The sequence below is a fragment of the Balaenoptera ricei genome, chromosome 4 (genome assembly GCF_028023285.1).
Source record: "Balaenoptera ricei isolate mBalRic1 chromosome 4, mBalRic1.hap2, whole genome shotgun sequence".
NCBI classification, from domain to species: Eukaryota; Metazoa; Chordata; class Mammalia; order Artiodactyla; family Balaenopteridae; genus Balaenoptera; species Balaenoptera ricei.
In genome coordinates, this window is record NC_082642.1 from 20,747,687 (window position 1) to 20,774,631 (window position 26,945).

A 26,945-nucleotide genomic window follows, 5' to 3' on the forward strand; every position below is an offset into this window, starting at 1 on the left:
TTTGTTTGTCCAAATATAGGAGATACAAGCCCTTTTTATTTACTTAACTACAAGCTTCTTTATTAGCCTTAACTTGAACATAATACCAAGTTTGGAGGTCTCCATATAGTATTTGTACTTTTGTTTTTCTTAATTCTGCCTGCAATGCCTATGTGTATCTTTCCTTACCTCGCCATCTTGGTAGTCCTGTGGGTCTTGGCTAAAGTATGCCTCCAGCAAAGCTCCTCTGACTCCTCAAAGTTGGGTAGGTTCCCTCCTGTGCTCCTGTCATACTCTACCCTTTTTTTTATAGCGTCATACTTAACATAATGTTTTATAACGCTTTCTTATTGTTTTTGCCTGAACTTTGTGCCTTTGTGCTTTATTTTTGTATGGCCAGCTTCTAGCACACTGCTGGGTATTAGGCAGACCCTTTGTAAAATATCTCTTTGATTAAATATGAAACACAGGTTGTATTTAAATAGATTATATTTAACAAGCGATTGCATGGGCATGATATTATTTAACATGTTTTGTAGAAAACTTTTTTTCATAAAAATGTAAACTTTTAATACGATAATGGATAGTAGTGATCTGTGAGATAGGTAAATGAAATTTGCTTTTAATCTGTTAGCTGGAGATGTACTCTTGGTCAAGTTGAGATCTAAACCATTTATTGAGCACATAAAACAATTTTCTGAGGATATTATCTTCATCAATCCATCTAACTATACCATGTCTACATTGTAGAGGAAAGGAAACATGATATGTCTCTTAGTATTGGTAAACTTCAGTTTCTGTCATTTGTAAAGTGAAGATAATATATTGGAAATTAATTTCTAAAGTCTCTTCAAAAAACAGACAAATCTTCTGATCCCATGATTGTTAATGTTCAATTCAGTAGCGATTTTTCTAATGGAGACACTAGAAAGGTCACTCTAGTGAATGATCTTATTATTTCTTGGCTTGCTTAGTCATTATAATGACCAATGAATTTGTTACCTTAGTGTGTTTACTGTTGGGTTGGCCAAAAAGTTCGTTCATGCCTTTTTCCATTACATCGTTGGAAAAACCTGAATGAACTTTTTGGCCAGCCCAATATTACGCATCATCAAATGTTGTCAATTACCACATATTATATATTCCACCAAATGTTTTAGTACAAGGAACTGTGTTAAGCTCTGGGGAGAAAGAGCAAGTGGAAAAGACTCAGTCCTTGTTGCCATGAAGCTTATATAGATAGATATTAACCAAATAGGCACAAATATATAGATTTAAACTGCCATTGGTACTATGAAGGTAAGCTAGAGGATTTTATTAGAATTTTAACACATGCCTTGATTTAGTCTACTTTTCTAAGGAAGAGACATGATTCTTAAACCTGAAGTGGAGGGAATTTGGGGGAAGAAGAAGGGGTCAGGGTATTAATTCCAGACTGAAGGAATGGCATGTGCAAAGACCCTGAGGTAGGAGGAATCATGGTATGTTTGAGGGACTGAAATAAAGCTGTTATTTTTCTTTTTTCAGGATTGAGGATGGAGAGTGGTGTGAAATAAGGATTGCAAGTAGGGTAGGGCTGTATCATACAGGGACCTGCTAGGTCTTACATTAAGAATTTTGAGGTTTTTATCCCCTAGAAGCAGAAGGAAACCACTGTAGGGTTTTAAGCATGGGATAGACATAATAAGATATATACTTTGAAAATCACTCTTAGTACAGTATAGTGATTAGATTGGAAGTGGCAACAGAAGAAGCAAGGAGTCCTATTAGGAGAAAGGTGTTGCAGTGTCCAGGCCAGGGATGATAACAACTTGAACTAAAATGATTACAGAGGAAATGGAGAGAGGAAGACAGAATTTAGAGAGTTTTAGGGAGCAAAAAAAATCATTTATAAGGTTTGATCTGATTCTTCCATTCTCTTCATTTATGTCCGATAGTCTTATAAATGTGCTTTTTGTAGAGCAGTTGGTTGATGTTTGAATTTGCATACTCCTTGATCCAGCATTCTGTGTCTATTCTAGAGAGATATTTGTTGATGTGTAATAAGAATTAATGTGCAAGGACAGTTGTTACAGCTCTGTTTGTAATAGCTTAAAAGTAGAGACAATCTAAGTGCTCATAGATAGGGAACGTATTATGGAGTACCATTCAGGAATCCTATGTATTTGTATGGAAAATTCCTATTAATTTAAATTTTAAAAATTAAAATATATTGTTTTGTATTTATGTATATATGTACCAGAACATAAATATTTATGACAGAGTATTGATGAAACTGTTAATAATCTTGTTCTGCAGATTGAGGTTCAGAGTTAGGGCATGGTGAAGTGAAACTCTTCCTTGTATTCTTATATCTTCTCTTGCTTGAAATTAAAAAACAAAAATTTATGTATCATATTCTAATAAACAAATGTACATATATATACTAATTGGAGTATGTTAGTTATCTGTTGGTAATAGCTGTCACCTTCTAAGCTGGCTGAAGTTTGCGGAATTAGAAAACAATTGTACTTTTTTCTTTTGTCAGTAAACTATATTGCTCAAGGTTAAATTAATTTCACTGATGGGTCACATATTATATGATGGAACCAACCTGCTTTTGTAGTTGCCAGGAGATTTCTATAAGCATCAAAAGCACTAGTGTATTCTGTCCACGTAAGAGAAATACAAAACGTATTATTTGCATTCTAGTATCCTGCTGTGGAGATAGAGAATTCACGTTTACCTTGAGATCTAAGTGGACCCTGCCACTTGCTAGTTGTGTAAATATGGACAAGATGATCAGGTTTCCAGATCTTTTGTTTCCTCATCTGTAAAATTGGGACAACAGTATGTTTTCTTACAAGGGTTTGTGCATATTTATTCTAGATAATGTATATAAACCGGCACACAGTATATGCTAAACAGTCTATTTGGACTGTAGTGAGGAGAAAAAGCAGAATGATTTATTGTTCTTTAGTAGAAGTGAATAAGATCAACTAGATCAGTGATTGAAAAACTTACTGATAGTGGCTCAGAAGCCTGTTTTTATAAATATTATTGGACCACAGCAACATCCATTCATTTACGTATTATCTATGGCTGCATTCATGCTATGGTCCCAGAGTTGAGTAGTAGATACAGAGACCTTAAGACCCCTAAGCCTAAAATATTTATTATATACCTTTAAGAAAATGTTTGCTGACCCTTGGACTAGATCAATATTACTTATAGTTTTAAATACCAGATTACCTTTGAAGATTTGCAAGCAGAGAAGGAACATGATATGAGAATATTAGTGACAGTAGTGTGTAGAGTGGCTTGGACAAGGGGAATAGTAGAAGCAGGGAGATAAGTTGCAATTAATTCAAGAAGTTGTGATTATGGTAATAATCATGAAAAGAATGAGAGACAGAGTTAGTACACAGAGGACAACTCAGGAGGACTTTAACTGATGGCACAAAAGGAAGACTGATATGATTATAGGAATTTGAGTAAGACAATAACAAATTTATATAACAAAGCACACTTGGGCATTAACTTACTAAATCAGTTAACCGATGGTATTGCCATGAGCAGAAAGCTAGAAATAGTCAGAATTGGACTTAATTTTATATGTGTTATTTGGTGAATTTGAGGTGGCATGCAAAGAAGCATGTTACACATGCAGTTGAAAATCTTGAATTACAGATAGTCAGGTCTGTGATAATATACTGAAGTCATTTGCATAAAAGTTACACATCAAATGGATGAGCTCTCCAAGAGAGGGTAGTTTAAAGGGAGAAGAGCAAACAGTAATGAAATGAGCTTTGAGGAATCAACACAAGGAGAGAATGGAACTAAACCTTCAGTGGCGCAGTTTCAGTAAGTTGTGAGTTGAGCTTACCCTTCCTTCCATTTGCTTTGTACCCTTCCTGCTATTTGCAGTTTTATGCAGATCCTTTATACAGTTAGTAATGTAGAATTCAGTGAGGATGTTTTTGTTAATACTATCTGTACCTTTTTAGTGCCATGCTGGGGCCAGCCTGTACTGGCCTGGAGAGCTGAATATTAAATTTCCGGGAATTTTGTGACCTCGTTCAATATAACATAGCCATTATAAAAAGTTAAATTATGCAAACTTAAAATTAATTAAATCATGTTAAAAACAAAAGTAATAAATACTCAAAACTCATCATTTCCTAATTATTTTACATCCTACTATTTTCTGTGCTCTTGAGGTTTTTATTTACACCTATTATTGTATGTATGGTGGAAATACTTTTCAGTAGTGTACTGCTACTGTTAATTACTTCTCAACTCTATATTTGGTGATGTCACTTTGGTAGTTTGAATTTGGCTGCGGTGGGAGCATTCACATTATAAAAATCAGCAAACACTACAAATCAGGGCTCAGTTTATTGTTTTGTTGTTTGTGGACTCAAAGTGATGGAGAAATTGTTAATAACAGATTAAACTTAAAGGTGTATCAAGTCTATAGTCATTACATTATGATACCACACAAAATTGAGGATGTATCCTTCTAGTGTTCGAGAGCTATTATGTATTCTGTTCAGTAAAAAAGTTGCTCCCAACGTTGACCAATGAGTGAAGTTCCCACAAATGTCTTTGTCATTTCATTTGCATTCTATTCATTAAAGTGAACAAAGATATCAACTGTCTTTCATGTCAAAACACTATTTGTTCATCAGTTGCAACCATAGGTGAGCTAGGGATACAAGAGTTTGGCAAAATTATCAAAATCATTTTATATGAATCAATTAGCTGGATAGAATTTACAATAAAGAATATTGTGCATTTTATTATTGTTTGTAAGTTGAGTGCTCTGCATCCTTTATATTGTTAACATTTCTAATAATTTATGCATGTATTTTTTGAAGAGCCAGTTGTTAAACATTTACCAGCACACTTTTATTATTTTATAAAATGTATAAAATTTCTCCCAAGCCTTTATCTTTTTTATATTGAAGAATTAGTCTTTTGCAATTGTTATTTTGCATTTATATGTTGTATAGCAGCTGCCATTTCCACAGTCATTTCCTTGTCTGTATTTCTCTATTTGGGGAATCATTTTATTCAGTGTTATGTGATATTAGCAGGGAGGGTAACATTTTCAATTTGCTAAAGATTTTTTCTGAAAGTGGAAGTATAAACCACTTCTAATCAGCCATATATGTACATATAGCAGGAGGTAAGGAAACCAGTGGAACAGAGCTGCATTGTATTATAAATAGGTATGTATTATTAATTTGTTCACTAAAATAATATATCATATTTTCTAGGGATTCAACTAATGAAACTACTGCCCATTCTGATGCTGGCAGTGAACTTGAAGAAACAGAGGTCAAAGGGAAAAGAAAAAGGGGTCGACCTGGCCGGCCTCCAGTATGTATATACTTGTCTTCTTTGTTCCTTTAACGGTTACCAAGTAAAGGGGCTTGATATGAGCTATTTGTTAATTCTAGTATTGTTAACACTTTTTCAGATCTCACTGACACATCAGAAATTCTTGGAAACTTTGCTTCATAAATTGGCTTAGTAGTGCTTAGAAAAAGGAAATTAATTATAGTATCTTTTTTGCTTTCCATGCTTCTCTTGTAAATAAATGGTGGTCCATGTGAAGGCATTGAGAAGATGATCAACATGGAATGAGGTGTAGTTAGTTATGATTTCTTTGCCTTTTATTTTTAGATGCAACTCTGATTTCCTGTGAGCTCCTAAGTATGCATTTTGGTAGTATTTGGGTCCAGTCTCAGAATATATTCTCATTTATACATGATTGAGAAGTTTAGAAAAGCTCTAGGTATCCTTACTTTGAGGTATATCTTTATGTAATCTGAGTACACAAGTTGTCATTTAATTGAAGGTGGTATAAACTGTCAGACTAGTATCAATGTGTCATTGGGTTACGGCTTGTACTATTTTACACTCACCTTTATGATGGGATTTGCTATTCATAGTTTTAAAATTTTATTTTATAAAATTTCTTATTATGGAAAATTTTAGCCTCCTTCTCTAGGAGGCATAATAGTATAATAAACCCTCCATATAACTATTACCTAGCAGTTACCAAGTCATGGCCAGTCTTTCTTTCCCATGTTATTTTGAAGGTCATTCTAGACTTAATTCCATCTTTAAATATTTCAGAATGTATCTCTAAAAGATAAGGGCTTGCTTTCTCTCTCTCTTTTTTAAACATCACTCCAATATCATTATCATAATGCAAGATAACAGTATTTTAGTAACATCACTGATTAACACATTTAAAGTTTATAATCATTTCATAAATATTATCTTTTAAAAAATAGTTTGTTGTTTGAATCATGATCTACTTATTGCAATTGATGGTTATGTTTAACCAGTTATTATATATGTATGTCCTTTGCAGTGACTTAAAAATTTTTTTAATGTTATTGCTGTTCTATCAGTATTTATCTGTTTGCCACAGTTTTTAATTAGCTTCGGTGAAACTCCATAACTTTTACTTTTCCAGGACAATCTAACAACAACAAAAAAAACGGATAGAAGGATGACTTCTACAGTTTTCTCTACACTTGCTTTTATCCTCCACCTTTATTTAAAGGGAGAAAAATAGTGGAGGAAAAGATATATATTATAGTCACTCTTTATAATCCTTCTTAATTTTTAGAAGTATTTGGTGGTACAGTGTTCCTGAAAAAAACGTTTTGGGAAAAGTGAAGAAGTCTTGTACTTAGAAGCTGGAGACTATTTTAGTTCCCCTTACTAGTATATGATTTTTCTAAGACTATAGGTGAGTTGCATTGCTTTCTCTAGGATTCATAGGTTATAGGTACCAAATTTGAAATAAGACTAAAGTTTCTTGAAGGTTGTAGAATAAACTGCCTACATGATTGCTTACTTGAATTTGTTCCCCTCCAATTAAAATTCTTTACTTGAAGATTCAGATTAAGTGCTGTCTTCTTGAAGAAAACCTTTTATTTTTTTTCCCTCAAAGAGAATTTATCACCCCTTCAGCAGGCTATTGTATTATTTTTTATAACCTATTTAATTTTGACTTGTCTACAGCTGTATCCCTGTAATATTTTGCTTTCCTGATGAAAAGGGGTCGGTGTATCCAAATGCTTAGCTCTTTTGTGGTTAGAAATTAGATTTTATTTTTAGTGAAATTGCTACTACATAATCTAGCAGGTAAATAGTACATGTTCATCCCATGTTTATAGAATTAAAAAAAAATCAGCCAGCATAGGATAGTAGCAGTCTAGAGACTTGTGTTAGACTTTAGTCCGTATTTTCACACTCCTTAGTTCACATGGCTAGCTATACTTCCACCTGACTCAGACCCATTTCTTGATCTTGGAAACAACAGAACTTCCTGAGTTTCTGCTCTGGGGTTTGTACTGAACTGAAGCTTTTTATGTCATTTAATCTTCACACCAGTACTAGGAAATAGGTCTTATATGCAGTTTACAAAGTAGAAAACAAAAATAGAAAGTGGTATTTTGCATAGGGTCACAACATTGCATAAGTAGCAAAGCTAGGATTTAAATTCATAACCTACCTCCCAAATTTTCCCTCAAGAATGCCAAAACGCCAAGCTGTTAATTAAAATTGAGAGGTATAATTGTCAGAATGATCATATATGAGTTATTCTGCAGTACCTGTTCTGAAGATTGCTTGGACATTTTCTATCGACTGGCTCCATTTTGAACAATTCTGAGTTTTGACTGATACACTCTTTGTTTAGCTATTTTAATACTGTTCATACTTGTTAAGAGGACTTCATGGATCTCTGGTTTTATTAATTTACTCAGTCAAATGAAAACAAATAATATAAGGACCTCTGTTTTGGACAGTATTATTTTCTTTATTTCTAAATTCTTAGGAGACATCTCATCTTTGGTATTTCTTTTCAGTATACTGTTAGTTCAGAGACGTTTGTTTCTTATTAAACCACTCGTATTTTGCAGATGTCCTAATTCATATTTGTTGTTATTGTGGCTCTCTATCCAAATGATTATTGATCTCTAAACAAACACTATATAGTATCATGTTTATTCTACCCCTGTGATTGTATTAGCAAATAATGGACGTCATTTTCTCTGTCTTCACAGTACTCCCTTGGTGATGTCCAATCTCATGACTTTAAATACCATCTTTAAGCTTATGTCACCCAGATTTTGTCTCCAGCTTGGACTTTATCCCTGGACTCCAGATTCATATTCAGTGCCCATTGAGAATCTTCATTTAGATATTTAATGGGCCCAGGATGTTTAAAAAACCAAACTTTCAAGCTTCCTATCCCCTGCTCACCCCTTTTCCATAATGGCAGCTTCGTGCTTCTGGCTGCTCAGCTATAAATCTTGTAGTCATCTTTGAGTCTTTCTTTCTCAGCCTATACCTAGACTATCAACACATCCTGTCTAATTGATTTGCAAATTGCATCAGTCATTTTTTACTACAACACTGGATTCAGCCACCATCATGTGCCTTTGCTGAAACTTATGAGGTGTGCTCCTTGTCTCAGGGCCCTGTGTCATCTTCTCACTGGGGCCTCCCTATGGATGGTATCTAGAATTGCGTATCTTCCCTCCTACCCAAAGGGACTTACTGTCCCTTTCTTCCGTGTGTGTGTGTGTGTGTGTGTGTGTGTGTGTGTGTGTGTTTTCCCCTTTCTCTGTAGTACTTACTGCCATCTAACGTAGTATACCGTTTACTTATTTGGTTTTTGTCTGTCTCCCCCTACTAGAAGGTAAGCTGCATGAAGGCAGGGATTTTTATCTGGTTTGTTTACTGCTGTATAGTAGTGTTCGACTTTCAGTAAGCGTTTATTGAATGAATGAATGGTGTTTAATTATGTTAAATCGTCACTCTTTTTTCCATCAAGTGTTTAAAATTCTTTTTATTTTGAAATAATTTCAGACACAGAAGAATTCCAAGAATTCTGCAAAGAATTCCTATGCAGATTCTTCATGCAGATTGTCCAAATGTTAGCATGTTACTACATTTGCTTTATCATATTGTTTTCTATATATACACAGACACATAAATATAAATATATATTTATATATAAAAATTTATATTTGATACCAATTATTATTTTTGAAAGTTGCAGACATGAAGCCACTTTACTTTTAATGCTTTAGTATGCATTTTCATAAAATCAAAGATATTCTACACAACAACAGTACATGTTTGAAAATCAGGAAAATAATATTGATATAATACTGACCTTATGTACATACACTTCATTCAGATTTTGCCTGATGTCCTAATAATGCCCTAAGCAAAAGAAAAAATATTTTTTTTCCTTCGTTTAGGATCCAGTCCAGGATTTCATGTTGCATTTAGTTGCCATGCAAATCAGCACATCTGTAAGCTAACCTATCTTTAGTCTCTGGTTTAATGTTTTATTAAGGGTTTTGTTCTCTTTATTCTATTTAAGTGAGAACCAGCACTTATATTCTCAACATTATTTAACTATCATATTTACGTAGGCTGAGTAGGAAAGGTAAATAAAAAGAGATACATTTTTACTTTTATGTATATATATTCATACACATAGAAGATGGAGCATAGCATACACAACAAAATATTAACAATGAGTATCAGAAGGAGAGGTTAACAGGTGAATTTATTTATAAAAATTGGATATTCTAAATTACTTGGTACTTTTGTTTATAATCTTATGAATTTCATGATATCATTTATATATTTTACATAATTTTAATGGCTACATAGTATTGTGTGTAATTATTTATATAGTCCCCATTTTTGAACATTTATGTTAAAAATTCTTCAGATTTAAACCATGCTGACATAAACTTATATCTCAAAAATAAATTTTGCTCTAGAGCCATAGATACTTTTTATCCTAAGTTCTTAAAAGTAGAATTGATTACTCAAAAGATATGCCATATGTTTTGAAAGTTTTTTTTTTTTAAAGCTTTTACTTTTTTAAAAAATTTTTTTTTTCTTAATTTTTATTTATTTATGGCTGTGCTGGGTCTTCGTTTCTGTGCGAGGGCTTTCTCTAGTTGTGGCAAGCGGGGGCCACTCTTCATCGCGGTGCATGGGCCTCTCACTATCGCGGCCTCTCTTCTTGCGGAGCACAGGCTCCAGACACGCAGGCTCAGTAATTGTGGCTCACGGGCCCAGTTGCTCCGCGGCATGTGGGATCTTCCCAGACCAGGGCTCGAACCCATGTCCCCTGCATTGGCAGGCAGATTCTCAACCACTGCGCCACCAGGGAAGCCCTGAAAGTTTTTGATGTGTATTATTGGGTTGCCTTTCACGCAGCAAAATATATGGTGTTACCTGTCTTATAGTAAGTTGAGTTGAGTATACTGATTGTTAAATCTTTTCTAATTTTTAAGTACTGTAACATTTCATCAGTATGTTCTGAAATATTGGTCATTTGTGTTTCCGAATTGTCTGTTGGTCATTTTCCGTACCACTTTTTCTATTTATTTTTCTAAGAAATAGAAATCTCTTTTTAAAATAATTTTTGTGGCTTAAGCCTACATACTTTTATGATCCCTTTTGGAAATGTATTTATCAGTTGGACTTGTATCTCCTCTTCTCTGTCAAATCAGCTTTGTTGTTTTATTTTGAAAATTTTTCATTTAATTAGAGTTTAGTTCTGACTTCCTTAATTTTGCTAAAAGATACCATAATTTTTCCAGGAATCTAGAATTAAAATGTGAGTCACCATTTAATTTCCTCATCCCAAGTCCCTTCCCCTCTCTCCTATATGTAATGAGATTCCGAATCTCATGAATTTTTATTTCAGTGTCTTGTACATCTGTCCTTTCTTTTACATTTCCCAAGCTCCTTTCTTTAGGCCTCACTTTATAGGAGTCTGTATTATTATGTTCCGGCTTTTTAGTCTTTTCCTTTCTCCATCCTATCCTTTTTAATACTGCCAGGTTGACCCTTTTTTTTAACTTGTTCCAATAGCAAGAAGCACCTTTTTTTGGGGCATGTTCTTCTGTTATTTTATTGTGTTTCCCAACTCATAACCTTTTATTCAGTCAGATACATCTCTTTTGTCCTTCTGTATGTGGCTTGTGCTTTTCCACTTCTATACTTTAGCTCATGGTGTTTTTTTCTTTCTGGAATCCTTGTTTCCTAAATTCTATTTATGCTCATCTTACTAATTTTACTAATCTTACTTAATTCACTAAGTCCCAACTTGCAGTTCATCTCTTTTGTGGAACTTTCCATGGTTACCAGTCATGGGAAGGGAAGTTATTTTTCTTTTCATAGAACCCTTCCAACACTTATCTTAAACCAAATTTCCATGAAAAGTCTTTTTTTAATGTAATTTAGTTCACTGTAGTTATCTGTGTTTCTGTTTTGATTGTATGTTTCTAAAGATTTTACATTAAACTAGTCCAAATATGTTGATGTACATTATTTGTGAAAGGATAGAGGTTACTTTACATTCATAGCTTATGAATAAATTCAGGTAAGGCACAAAGGATTAAAAAAAAGGTGGTATATCTCTGTCTCTTAAAGTTTGTAGAAAACTTATTGCACATTTAGACTGCAGCTTATCTTATATAGAGCTTTTGGGATAGAGTAATTTTGGATAATCTTCCTGTAGAGCTATGCCAATTTTTACTTTAAAAAGTTTACCAGAAGTATAGATACACATTTTTTTTTAAACATCTTTATTGAAGTATAATTGCTTTACGATACACATTTAAATTAAGTAGTATATAGTTGTAGTAAAGCATTTGTCCTAAAGATTGTTCTAAACTCTGACTTTAAATTGCATCATTTTCACAAAGTGAAGGTTGTATAGCTTTTTGAAACTCTGAGCGTATTTTCCATAAAATTCATAACTTGATACGTTGAGGCAGGGTTTGTTTCAGGTAGTTTTTTTTTTTTTTTTCCCTGCAGATACTCGTTCGTGTCTTTTTTTCTTTTCCCCCACTATGTCCCTTGAATTAGCTGCAGCAATGAATACCTGAACCCTAGTTTCTTTATTATAACCCTATGGACCATAGATACCTCACTTACACTGTGGTTTATGGGATTTGAAGCATGAGTGTTCGGCCTCCACCACCAATTGACAAAATTGTATTAGCATGTTGAAAAATAACATCTATCTTAAACACTATGAGTTCTTTGAAAGGTATGTGTGGTACTATATAGAAGGATCAACTTTTTAATATTTTTGGTACATAGTAACTGCATGATGAATGTAGAAATAAAAGAAAAGTTGTGTTGAATGAGTGAAAAAATTATTTCCTAATATCTTATATTCTGTAGACTGAATCAATTTGATTTTGCTTGCTAATGATTAGATTAAGGTTATGCATATTTGACAATAATACCACATTGTCACTTGGGCTGTTGAGCATGAATTCTTAAAGGTGGAATAAATGAGACTCCATGAGATAAGACATTAGAAGCTAGACATGCACACTAGGTTGAGGCACATATTAGGGAAGAGATCCACTTTCTATTAGTGGAAGAAAGATTTCCTAGGCAGGTAGTAGTTGGGGTAGATGGAGTAAGCTGATCATGTTCTACCAGGGAGACTATATCTCTAGGATGAGTGAGCATGTAAAGATCTGTGCTGAGCTACATCTGGGCTAGAGCTAGCATCTGTGTGGTCTGGCAACCTGTTGTGGGGGTCCCACCTAATGGCCTGGGATTCAAGGATAGGACTTCTGTCCCTGAGACAAACTGATAATGGACAGAACTCTAGCTCCAGAGGAACTGGGTTACTGGCTAGGTTACTAAGGCATTAGTAACCTACCAATTAAGGCAAAGGCTCAGTTTTTCTTTTTTTTTTTGTTTTTTTGCTATTAATTTATTTAAATTGAAGCATAGTTGATCTACACTATTGTGTTAGTTTGAGGTGTACAGCAAAGTGATTCAGATTCTGTATTTCAGATTATTTTCCATTATAGGTTATTATAAGATATTAAATATAGTTCCTTGTGCTGTGCAGTAAATCCTTGTTGTTTATCTGTTTTAGTAGTTTGTATCTGTTAATTCCATACTCCTAATTTATCCCTTCCCCCCTCCCTTTCCCCTTTGGTAACCATGTTTGTTTTCTATGTCTGTGAGTCTGTTTCTGTTTTGTATATTGATGCATTTGTATTATTTTTTAGATTCCACATAGAAGTGATATCATATAATATTTGTCTGACTTATTTCACTAAATTTAATATTCTCTGGGTCCATCCATGTTGCTGCAAATGACAATATTGCATTCTTTGGATGGCTGAGTAATATTCCATTGTATATGTATACTACATCTTCTTAAGCCAGTCTGACTCTTGATGGGTACTTGAGTTGTTTCCATGTCTTGGCTATTGTAAACAGTGCTGCTGTGAACATTGGGGTGCACGTATCTTTTCAAATTGGAGTTTTCATTTTTTCCTGATATATAGCCAGGAGTGGGATTGCTGGATCATATGGTAGCTGTATTTTTAGTTTTCTTAAGGAACCTCCATACAGTTTTCCATGGTGGCTGTACCGATTTACATTCCCTTCAACAGTGTAGGAGCGTTCTCTTTTCTCTGGACCCTCTCCAGCATTTATTATTTCTAGACTTTTTGATGATAGCCATTCTGACCGGTGTGAGGTGTTGTGTTGCATTTCTTTACACTAAGAATGAAATGTCAGAAAGAGAAAGTAAAAAAACAATCCCATTTAAAATTGCATCAAAAAATACCTAGGAATAAACTTAACCAAGGAGTTGAAAGACCTATATGCTGAAAACGATAAGACATTGATGAAGGAAATTGAAGATGATTCAAATAAATTGAAAGATATCCATGCTTTTAGATTGGAAGAATTAATACTGTTAAAATGTCCATACTACCCAAAGCAATCTACAGATTTAATGTAATCCATATCAAAATGCCCATAACATTTTCATAGAACTAGAACAAATAGTCCTGAAATGTATATGGAACCACAAAAGGCCCAGAATCGCCAAAGCAGTCCTGAGGAAAAAGAACAAGGCTGGAGGCATAACCCTTCCAGACTTCAGACTATACTGCAAAGCTACAGTAACCAAAACAGTGGGTATTGGCACAAAAACAGGCATTATAGATCAATGGAACAGAATAGAGAGCCCAAAAATAAATCCACATGCTTATGGTCAAGGAATCTATGACAAAGGAGGCAAGAATATACAACGGAAAAAAGATAAACTCCACCTCTTCAACAAATGGTGTTGGGAAAGCTGGACAGCTATGTAAATCAATGAAATTAGAACATTCTCTTACACTGTGTGCAAGAATAAACTAAAAACTGTTTTAAAGACCTAAATATAAGACGTGACACCATAAATCTCCTAGAAGAGAACATAGACAAGACATTCTCTGACATAAATTGTTACAGTGTTTTCTTAGATCACTCTCCCAAGGCAAAAGAAATAAAAGGAAAGATAAACAAATGGGGCCTAATCAAACTTAAAAGCTTTTGCACAGCAAAGGAAACCATCAACAAAATGAAAAGACAACCTAGGAACAGGAGAAAATATTTGCAAATGATGTGACCAACAAGGGGTTAATACCCAAAATATACAAACAGCTCATACAACTCAACATTGTAAAAACAAACAGCTCAATCAAAAAAATGGACAGAAGACTTGAATAGATATTTTTCCAAAGAAGACATACAGATGGCCAACAGGCACATGAAAAGATGCTCAACATCGCTAATTGTTAGAGAAATGCAAATCAAAACCACAAATGAGTTATTACTTCACACCGGTCACTAAGACTCAGTTCTTAAGATGGCACAAACTCAAAACTGGACCAACAAGCAAGTTTGACACAGAACATCACCCACTTCTTTCATTTGAGAGCACCATGGTTCCTTTGTCCAGGAAGGAGACTACATCAACATGTGTCCTGACCTTTGTAGCACAAAAAGTGTAGCGAAGGGAGCCTGGAAAGTCACAACTAAAGGGTAATGTATATATTTTTACCCTTTGAAATAACTGTCACAGTTCTTAGTTTTCAAATCCCCCTTAGAGCACTGCCCCCAATCTCTATACAAATGTGTTATTTTATTGAATGGAATAAGTATACCTGTGTTCTGAGAGAGGAATTATTCTCAGGACTGCAAAATTGTGCCCCTTGGGTATAAGCTAAAGATTGCATGTATCCTGTTATGCTGTGATCTTTCCTCTTCCTTACTCTTTTTATTGGGCACAGTTTTTCTGAACATCAGCTTTTTGGTTTATCTTTCAGCATCTTTACTGTATATTACTGTATGGGTCTGTAATAGGAAAAATCATTCTTGGATAATGGGATAAAATACAGATAGACCCTAGATAAGATCAAGTGGATTTTTTTACCTTCTTATTCACCCTTTATAACCAGTGCTAATAGGCTCCCAGGTTTAAAAATTATGGTTTATTTTCTCTTTACTCATGGAGTTTAGTTCCTGCTATATATGTACTAAATATGTGTAATGATGTATGTGTCTATGACACATGCAAACATTCCTACATGTGCACAAGCTTATTTGTTGCAGCATTATTTGTAATAGTAAATGATCCAAAACAAAATAAATGTTCATCAATAGGTTATTGGCTAAATAAGTTAATGTATATCTATGTAATGGAACACTGCAGCTTTCGGAAGAGTCAAGACATTCTCTAGGTCTTTGCTATAGATTAAGTATAAAATATGTTGATAGTGAAAATAGAATGGTGCAGAACTGTGCATACATAACATAAAATATACTAGATACATGGAAATATATATGCATTTTTTTTCAAAAAAATTTTTTTATTAGGTGAAATACACTTGTGATTTACCAAGTTACGTTTTTAAGTGTACAGTTCAATGGCGTTAAATATATTCATATGCAGTCATCACCACCACGCATCTCCATAACTTTCTTCATCTTTTAAAACTGAAACTGTACACGCATTAAACAGTAACTACTCATTCTCCACTCCCCGCAGCCCCTGGCAATCACCGTTCTAGTTTCTGTCTCTTGTGATTTTGACTAAGTACTTCATGTAAGTGGAATCATACAGTATTTGTCTTTTTTGTGACTAGCTTATTTCACGTAGCATAATGTTCTCGAGATCCGTTCACATTGCGGCATTTGTCAGAATTTCCTTCCTTTTTAAGGCTAAATGATATTCCATTGTATCTATATTCCACATTTACTTATCCATTCATCCACCGATGGACACTTGGGTTGCTACCAAGTTTTAGCTATTGTGAACAGTGTTGCTGTGAATAAGGGTGTACAAATATCTTTGAGATCCTGCTTTCAATTCTTTTGGGTACATATCTAGATGTGTTATTGGTGGTCATATGATTAATTCCATTTTTAATTTTTGAGGAACTGCCATACTGTTTTATACAACAGCTGTACCATTTTACATTCCTATCAACAGTGCATAAGAGTTCCAGTTTCTCCACAACCTTGCCTAGACTTTCCTCTTTCTTTTTGATAGTAGTCATCCTAATAGGTGTGAGATGGCATCTCGTAGTTTTGATTTGCATTTCTCCTAATTATTAGTGATGTTTAGCATCTTTTCACATGCTTATTGGCCATTTGCATATCTTCTTTGGAGAAATGTCTATTCAAGTCCTTTGCCCATTTTTTAAAAAAAGTTTATTTATTTTTGACTGCATTGGGTCTTCGTTGCTGTGTGCGGGCTTTCTCTAGTTGCGGTGAGTGGAGGCTACTCTCTCTTGTGGTGTGTGGGCTTCTCACTGCGGTGGTTTCTCTTGTTGCAGAGCATGGGCTCTAGGCACACGGGCTTCAGTAGTTGCAGCGCGTGAGCTCTAGGGTGCATGAGATTCAGTAGTTGTGGCGCATGGTCTCAGTAGTTGTGGCGCACAGGCTTAGTTGCCCCGCGGCATGGGGGATCTTCCTGGGCCAGGGATCGAACCTGTGTCCCCTGTGTTGGCAGGCAGATTCTTAACCACTGCACCACCAGGGAAGTCCTCTTTGCCCATTTTTGAATTGGGTTGTTTTGTTGTTGTGTTTTAGTTCTCTGTATATTCTGAATATTAATATCTTATCAGATGTATGATTTACAAATATTTTCTCTCATTCTGTGGGTTGCATTTTTACTCTTTCCCCATTGAATGGTCTTGGTACCCTTGTCAAAAATTATTTAATCATATATGTGAGGGTTTATTTCTGGGCTCTGTATTCTGTTCCATTGGTCTGTGTATCTTTATGCCAGCACCACACTGTTTTGATTACTCTAGCTTTGTAGTAAGATTTGGAATCAGGAAGTGTGAGTCCTCCAACATTGTTCTTTTTTCAAGATTATTTTGGGTATTTGGAGTCCTTTGAGATTCCCTATGAATTACAGAATGGATTTTTCTGTTTCTGCAGAAATGGTCATAGGCATTTTGATAGAGACTGCATTGAATCTGTAGAAGATCACTTTAGGTAGTATTAACATCTTAATGATATTAAGTCTTCCAACCCATGAACATGGGATGGGTTTCTCTTTATCTATGTCTTCTTTAATTTCTTTCATGTGTATTTTTAAAATATGTTTAAATGTCTCTGGAATGACATATAGGAATGAATAATTTTGGCTGAAAGAACCAATCTTCTTTCCTAAGGCTTGAGGGTAAGAGTGGGCAAGTTTTCATTGTGTAACATTAATCACCTTTTGAATTTTTAGCCATGGGAATGCATTACTCAATAAAGAAAAATAACATTCCCCCCTTTCCTCTTCATATGCACACACAAGTGGTCATGCACATACCTGCCATAGGGAAGACACCTATTTTTCCAAAGAGTGAGCACAGAAACAAGACTTGTTAGGAGGAGCCAGGATCTATCAGCTAAAAAGGATGAATGCATGAAATAATTATATTTTCAAGCAATTTTAAATTGGTCAGTATGGCAAGATAGTAGCCTATAAATAGGGATCTGGTGTGGTAGAGGACTGAACAGGTAATAATTGATAGCATTACTTGCTGTGCTGAGGACTTCGGACTTTAACTTGATGGTTATGAGAATCATTGGAGATTAGAGATCAAATAAAGAAGAAAATAAGTGTTGGAGTAAATTTGTAATATAAGGATTACTGTGGTTATAGTATTAGAATGGCATTGTCTAACAAATGTGATTTGAGCTACATCTGTAATTTAATATTTTCTAGTAAGTTATAAGAAGTGGGTGAAATTAACTTTAATAATATAATTTATTTAAGCTAGTATACCTAAAATATTATAATTTCATCATGTAATCAATATATGAATGAGATATTTTATATGCTGTTTTTCATACTAAATCTTCACAACCTTGTGGATAGTCAAAACATTGCTCATCTAAGTTTTGAGTAGCCATATTTCAAGTGCTCAGTTAGCTTTGTGAGGCTAGAGACCATGATATTGGGTAATGCAAGTATGGAGATTTTAATCAGGAGACAAATTCTCACCAGTAATTCAAACAGAAAAATTTACTGTGAAGAATTACTATTTATTGAAAAGTCTTTAATCATTTATCGCTCAGGAATTGCAAATTAATACAACAAGGAGATATCACTATATGCCTGTTAGAGTGGCTGAAATCTAAAAACCTGACAGTACCAATTTCCTGGCAAGAATGCAAAGCAGCAGAAGCTGTCATTCATTGCTGGTCAGAATGCAAAATGGTATTGCCACTTTGGAAGACAGTTTGGCAGGTTTGTACAAAGCTAAACATAGTTTTACCATATGATCCAGTAATCCTAGGTGTTTACACAACTGATTTAGAAGTGTTGTCCACACAAAACCCTGCATGTGAATGCCTATGCAGCTTTATTCCTAACTGCCAAAAATGGTGGCCAAGATGTCCATCGTTAGGTAAATGGATGACAAAACATGGTACATCCATACAGTGGAATATTGTTTAGAGATGAACAGAAATGAGCTATTCAACCACTAAAAGACATGGATCCATCTTAAATGCATTTTGTTAAAATGAAAGACCAGTATGAAAACGCTATATGCTGTGCGATTCCAATTATATGACTCTCTGTAAAAGACAAAACTGTAGTGGTGATTAAAAAAAAATTTGGTGTTTGACAAGGCCAAGTGAGAGGGTTGAATGGATGTGAAGCACAGGCGTTTTTTAAGGTAGTGAAACTTTTCTCTGTGATACCACAGTTGTGCATACATGACAGTATGCGTTTGTCAAAGCCCACCAAACTTTTCAGAAAAAGAGTGAATTTTATTAATACAGATGTTTAAAAAATCATTTATAAGGTAGGGGGAATACCAGGATGGAATGTAGAGTGTAACAGCGTAATCTCTTTTGCAGTGAAGGGAGGAGGGAGAGAGTTGCTGACTTAGGTAACTTTGGAAATGAGTCTGTAAGACTAAAGTCAGAGAAATTGTACACAGTGTATATAAGAACTGCAGTCTAGTTCATAAAGTTGTTTTCCATGGGGTAGGGCTTAAAATATTGCCCTACGTGTATACTGAGGAGAGCCAGATTTCTCATTGTTGGAGTGGGAGTTTGTCGATGAGCAAGGGGAAGAAGCATCCGTGTGGTAATGGATTAGAGTTGGAGATACCAGTTCCAACTTATGTTTAGCTTAATATAGATAACAGATCATTGCATACAGAAACATTTATAGTTATGTGTATATATATGGAACATACATTTCTTTGTTTTGTCTGCTTAAGGGTCTAGAAGCAAGGGCACTTAGTATCAAGGAGCCAAACCTAGTGCCCAGATCTTCATCTCTAGTAAAATTCTCTAATAAAAGGAACCAGGGCTCCTTGGAGTATTACCTGATTCTAAAACTGGAAAAGAGAATATACAGCATGAGCCTGGAGAATGATGTGCTGCCAGAAAGTAACCAAGTGCTAAAAAAATAAAAAACAAAACACACAGAATGATGGGAATATGTCAAATGGACACAGGAACCAACTGAAAGATATCTTAATGGCCAAAGCTGAAGCAAGTTGAACAACAAAATAAAATAGTATTGAATTATAATCCAAAAATATAAAATGAATGTCGATGAGTCTACATTAGTACAAATGATTGAGTGAATGGGTGAGAATAGACAGATCTCTCATACTGAAGAATTTCAAATGGTATGCGTAAATGCTCTGCCTTCAAGGAGGTGGATCAAGGAGGTGGAGCATAACTCCCCACCCCTTAAATGTGGGATGCACATAGTGACTTTCTTCCAAAGTATGGAAAGGAGAGGAAAAGTAACTTTACAGTGGAGAAACCTGACAAATACCACCTCAGCCAACTGATTAACAGGTCAACATTAAGAGTGATAAATCATATTGTTAGTATATACCCTTGATATGAGGTGACAAAAATGATACTTCGTCTCTCACATCTTCCTCTCCAAACCCATAATCCCAGTCTACTCATTAGAAAAACATCAGACAAACCCCAGTTGAAGAACATTATATAAAATATCAGTACAGTACAAAATCCCTGTACAAAATTCTTCAAAATTGTCAAGGTCACCAAAACCCAGGAAAGTAGAAAAACTGTTGGAGCCAAGAGGAGCTTAAGGAGACATGATGTGAGTATGTCTAGGTGCCCTGGATGTTCTCCTAGAACAGAAGAGGTCATTAGACAAAAACTAAGAAAATCTGAATTAAGTATGGAGTTTTGTTAATGTATCAATTTTGGTTCATTAATTATAACAAATGTACCATACAAATAGTAAGGTGTTAATAATAGGTGTAATTAGACGTGATATATGTGGGAATTCCTTGTACTATCTTCACATTTTTTTTGTAAATCTAACACTGTTCTAAAAATAATTTATTTAAAAATAAGCAGTAAATTCATTATATATTAATCCACACACACAAATGGTTGTCAGGCTGTTAACTATTAAGAGGAGTGAAAGAGTACTGTGAAGAATACAGGAATAGAGAATGAAGGGAGCAGGTCCTGTGAGCAGGGAGAAAAGCCCCTCCACGTTATGCTTTGTAGTGTTCCTCCAAGGCCCTCTAGTTATAAGCCTACCAGTGCAGCATATGACAAAAGAGAAATGTTTACAGAGTGGGGCAAATTAGAATACATTTGGAGATGAGGAACAGTAAATTGATAACTGAAGCAGGCTATTATGAGAGTGAAGTAAACCACTCAAGAGAGACTATAAAGATTGAGAAGATGCTCAGGAGAGACCTAAGGTAACACTGACAGGTAAGGAGTATAAGGAGGGAAAAGATATCTGAAAGACAAGGGGGATAACATGGCCTGTTGAGAGAGTTTCAAAAAATGTCTGTTGGGCTTCCCTGGTGGCGCAGCGGTTGAGAATCTGCCTGCCAATGCAGGGGACACGGGTTCGAGCCCTGGTCTGGGAAGATCCCACATGCCGCGGAGCAACTAGGCCCGTGAGCCACAATTACTGAGCCTGCGCGTCTGGAGCCTGTGCTCCGCAACAAGAGACGCCGCGATAATGAGAGGCCCGTGCACCGCGATGAAGAGTGGCCCCCACTTGCCACAACTAGAGAAAGCCCTCGCACAGAAACGAAGACCCAACACAGCCATAAATAAACAAACAAACAAACCCCCCAAAAAATGTTTAAAAAAAAAAGTCTATTACGTTTAGCAACATTACTTTTACTGGTGGGCTTGGTGAAGCAGCAACCCTGATGAGTTTATATATGAGTGAAATTTATGGGAATAATAACAGTGACTGCAAGCAATTCTATCTTGACTCTAAAGGTGAGACACAGATAAGGTGATAACTAGTGTTGACTTTTTTAAAAAAATTGGGGGCGTGGGATGGGTTGTTAATTGAAGAATGTAAACTCTGTCAAGGCAGAAATGTTTGCTGTATTTCTAGTATCTAGAATGGTTCCAAATATGTTCAATATATATTTGTTGTATGACTGGATAAGAAATACTTGAGCACTTAAGTCGAGGGAGAAGTTGAATATGCAGCTTTTTCCAAGTAATGTTTTATTGAACAAGGTTTCTGAGGAAATAGAATATTGAGGAAGTTAGGAAGAAGAAAATGTCAAGAAGGGGGCATGGTTGGGGCATGGTTAAAATGTTCAGCATTGGCATTATTGTACAAAATATTAAATCTTTTTCTTTTAACTTTATTTTCATGCCATGTATAAATTAACTTGTACTTTGCTGTTTGTACTTTGTTTTTATCAATGAAAACATTGTAAAGCTTCCTTTGGGATTATGTCTCTTATCTATAACAGTGCTAACTTCCCTTTCACAGGATCAGACATAATTTGAGATCATTCTGCATAAAGCAAAGTATGCTTGCATTTAATTTAACTTTTCCTCATCTTTTTATTCAGTCTACAAATAAGAAACCTCGAAAATCTCCAGGAGAGAAGAGTAGAATTGAAGCTGGAGTTAGAGGAACAGGCCGTGGAAGAGCTAATGGGCATCCTCAACAGAATGGTGAAGGGGAGCCTGTCACATTATTTGAAGTGGTGAAACTGGGGAAAAGTGCAATGCAGGTAAATTTTAAGTGTTTTTATCTTATTAATAAAGAAATACAGTCAATAACGTGGAACCTATTCGTGTATATATTGACATTTTATATACTCTTGTTGATTGTGTAATCAAGAAGTTTATTAACTTAAAGGTTTTTCTTTGCTTGTTTTGTAAAAAGTGTCAGGAAAGGCATTTTGTTTAATAGTGAGTTTAAGATTACAAACTTTAGATTACATTGTGCTGAATAAAGTAACTTGCATGTAACAGGAGCTGCCTAAGAATTTTTATTACCTTAATAATATGTATTTTTTTTAAATTTTGAGTTAATATAAGTAACATATGTGTATTGAAGAATATTTGAAAGAAGAAAAGGTATAAAAAACATTCCTAAGAGTGAATTAGGAATAACCACAGTTAATATTTTATGGTTATTTGTGTGTGTGTGTGTGTGTGTGTGTGTGAGAGAGAGAGAGAGAGAGAGATCTGTTACAACCTTCTTACTCTCTTTTCTCTCTCCTCATTGACTCAACAAATATCATTAAATAGTTTAGAAGAGCATAGCTTCATTGGCTTCTTACTAATTCATTACAAGGATAAACCATGATTATGTGTCTTTACATTTTTTTCCACTATTTTAAAACTTATCATTTGTATTTACTTCCCCACATCTTTTTTTCATTTTAAAGTACCAGAGGTAAAATTATTTCATTAAAGAATATTTCTTAACTGTGTGGTAATAAATACCATTTTACTCTCCAAAAAGTTGTACTAGTTTATCTTTCACCAGAAGTGTAGCTAGCAATTGGATATTTTATATTTAAGAATTATTTGACAACATAGGCAAAGATGGTAATTCATTATTTTAATTTGCGTTTTTTTGATTAAATCTTTTAATTTGATACCTGCTTATTTTTGATACTTCATTTTCAATTTAAGTTTTAAATTTAGGTAATTGATGAAACAGATTTATTTTTAGAACTAAAAGCAGGCAAGTTTTCATTAGTATACCTTCTATTTTTTAACCTGTATTTCCCTTTGAATTCCTTAAGGGAGTTTAGTGTTCACTGCTTTTTATGTATGTTACCAGATTGATGTGTTCAAGAATCCTGGAATTTGTATGGGAAGGGAGGGAGGTGGAGTGGTGGGATGATGCTTAATAGTAAAAGAAATACTGAATTCCCAGTTACCCAAAGCAATGGACAACTTTAGATTACATAAGTATAATTTTAAAATATATTAAGTGACTTTTAGCCCTTAAACTCGACAGTTTATTATACTGTAATAGAAAAATTGTTAACAAGCTACAGAAATACTATTTTTGAGATGTGTTTATTGCCTCCCACCCTTACATGGAAACACAAGCAGAAAGATGAAGGAAATTAAATTAAAAAATTGCATTTCAGTATTCTGCTTTTCTTTTTTCATGCAAAACTTTATTTTTCCAACTTTTACTTAATAGGAACAAAATCTTCAATATTTAATATGAACAAAATCTAGTCATCTGTATTTGATACACCCTAGTGAGTAGTGTACATTTTTTCTTTTTTGCCCAGTATCTTCTGTATTCTTCATTCACATTACTCTTCCCTGTTGCTGTTTCCATACTTTACTCTCTGCTTAAATTCTTTTGGATTCATGTTTTATGAAAGGTAAAGATTAGTAGTCAGAGCCTACTGCTACTTGCATAATTTGGTTTTAAGTCACTTTTTCAACTTTTTCTCACTATTCTTCTATTGAAGTTGACTCTAAGCATTTTCTACTTTGCTGTAATTTTTTATTATTCTTTTATGTTTTTCTTTCCTAGCTATATTCAAATTAATCTGCAAACTTCTGTAATTTTTTTTTACTCAGCGTTCTATTGTGGGCATTTTTTCCCATGAATTAACCTTATAAATTTTAATAATTATATATCATTCCCTAACGTGGCTGGGCCGTGATTTATTTAACCAGTTTTCATTTGGGCTGCTTTATTGTTAAGGAAGAATAAGTATATTTAAGATAACTATTTAAGGGTAGTTCTATTAAAAATAGTACTTCTTTGAATATCCTTATATATCCCTCTGAAATGTGCACGTGGGAATCCTTTGTAACATAAATTCCTGAAAGTGGTTGCTGAGCAAAAGGAATGCATGTTTAAAAAACTCTGATGCAGGTCTTTTATTGAAGCTGGCACACTAATTTAAGTGTTTATTACCCCTTCACTTCTAACATAAAGTAATGAAAGATAAAATATTAAAAAGAGGGTAGACATTAATGAGTTTAGAAACTAAATGTTTCTATGGTTTATATAAAAGAAAAACTACCTGGTGATCAGGATTGGGCTTAAGGTAGCAGAAGCAGGCACTTGTAGCCAAGAGTTTGGCTCTTGTGTGTTAAAAAGATGAAAGATGCTTCATGAAGGGTAGAGGAATAGAGTTAGGCTTAAAATACATGAAGCCAGGGCCTAACACGAGACTCCATACTTGTAAAGGAGACTGAAGAAAGCCGCTGAGAACTAACTGCTGCATAGGCTAAGGCTTATGTTTAGGGGGATTGTATATCTCAGGTTACCCTTGAGACTCTTGTTTATGCTTAGCATCCATGTAGTTATTAGTAGAGACTCCTTTAACACTCAAGAGGGTCCTAGTTTGGATAATAACTTATACTAAAACCCCACTTTTAGAAGTCATGGGCTGAAGGAAGGGAGAGGACAGACATAGTCCTTATAATCAGGTCCTGAATTAAAATGACTACTTTCTTGGTTGGAGACTGGGTCTGTAAAAATCCCCTGTATCATCTTAGACCAGGAAGTTCTTTCTAAGCCCCACTATATGATCTAGTTGTGCAGTGGAGTGAGTAGAATGAGCAGAGATAATCACAAAAACATTGGCTAGGGAAGGATGAATAATAAAAGAAATAAGTATATTTAAGATTCTAGAGAGATGAAAGAAGAAATTCTAATACCAAAAAGGAAATAAACTTAGTAAATTGGTTTTACTGAAGATAAAAAGCTACATTAGATGCCATCAAAGGGAGAATTGAGGAATTGGCATTCATTAGGCATTCATTTAGAATGTAGCCCAGAGAAAAAAGTAAATATGAAAGAGCAGTTGAGTGACTTTGATGTGGATTGAAAGGGTTCCAAAATATGCAGGGGAAGAATTCTGAGGGAATAAAAGAGACATAGTTTTTGAAGAGGTACTTTTGTGGAAATTTACAGTCACATTTCCTCGGATCTAGAGTTTGTTCTCAGGAGTCAACAAGATAAGTGAAAATCATTACACAGCTAGTAATAGTACAGGCATTCCTTGTGTTTTTTTGTTTTTTTGTTTTTTCCTGCGCTTCACAGATACTGCATTTTTTACAAATTGAAGGTTTGTGGCAACCCTTCGACAAACAAGTCTATCAGCACCATTTTTCCAACAGCATTATTTTTTAATTAAGGTATGTACAGTGTTTTTTTAGGCATAATGTTATTGAACACTTAATAGACTATAGTATAGTGTAAACATAACTTTTATATGCACTGAGAAACCAAAAATTCATGTGACTCTCTGTATTGCGATGTTTGCTCTATTGCAGTGGTCTGAAACCAGACCTGCAATATGTCTAAGGTATGCCTGTATAGTATAACTAAAATATTGAGGATTGAAAGAAGGTCTTGAAATATTTCATTAAAGAATGCTTGACCCTTTTCTCTGACTACAATGCAATAAGGTTGAAATACACAAAATAAATTCCCCTTCTACATTACATTATACTCAAAAGTCTGGAAAGTCACTTTTAAATAATTCATGTGGTAAAGAGGAAATAAACAGAGTTGAAATGTGAATGTTAGTGAAAGTAATGTTAGTGAAAAATTGAGGCCAGCTAAAGCACTACTTGAATAAATATACAGTCTTAAATGTATTACTGTTAGCAAAAGTAGTACAAACTTAGAGAAAGAAAAATAGGAAAACTAAAATAATTAGGAAGAAAGGAATAATAAAAGTAGAAATGGAAATTAAATAGAAAAAGAAATGGTAGAAAAGGTCAACTAATTCAAAATATTGGCAATTTCAGTTCAGTGCATTTTTAAGACTTAGAGGTTTTATCTTAGGAATGCAAGAGTGGCTTAATGTTAGAAAATATTTTACTGTTATATAGCAGATAATCCTGGGGGGAAATTGATATAGAATGTTGAGAAAAATCATCTGATAAAATATAGCTGATATTCATAATGAACAATAACTCTTCATGAATAAACGAACAAGAGGGAAATTCCTTAGCTTGATAAAGTTATCACACAAAAACCTTATAGCTGACATCACGGCACTTTTTTATTTTTTTATTTTTTATTTTTGGCTGCATTGGGTCTTCGTTGCTACGTGTGGGGTTTCTCTAGTTGCGGCAAGCGGGGCCTACTCTTCGTTGCAGTGCGCGGGCTCCTCATTGTGGTGGCTTCTCTTTGTTGTGGAGCATGGGCTCTAGGCACATGAGCTTCAGTAGTTGTGGCACTCGGGCTCCATAGTTGTGGCTTGCGGGCTCTAGAGCGCAGGCTCAGTAGTTGTGGTGCACAGGCTTAGTTGCTCCGCGGCATGTGGGATCCTCCCAGACCGTCCCCTGCATTGGCAGGCGGATTCTTAACCACT

At 34.7% G+C, this 26,945-nt stretch overlaps 1 protein-coding gene across 3 annotated transcripts in view; it reads left to right on the forward strand.

Annotated features, from left to right (window-relative positions):
* Positions 1-26,945, forward strand: part of STAG1 (STAG1 cohesin complex component) — a 433,060-nt gene that overhangs the window by 123,714 nt on the left and 282,401 nt on the right. For all 3 annotated transcript variants that reach the window (XM_059920266.1, XM_059920267.1, XM_059920268.1), the window contains 2 exons: positions 5,241-5,343; positions 22,194-22,358. In XM_059920266.1, the coding sequence (XP_059776249.1) occupies positions 5,241-5,343; positions 22,194-22,358 (268 nt within the window). The remainder of the gene's footprint in view (positions 1-5,240; positions 5,344-22,193; positions 22,359-26,945) is intronic.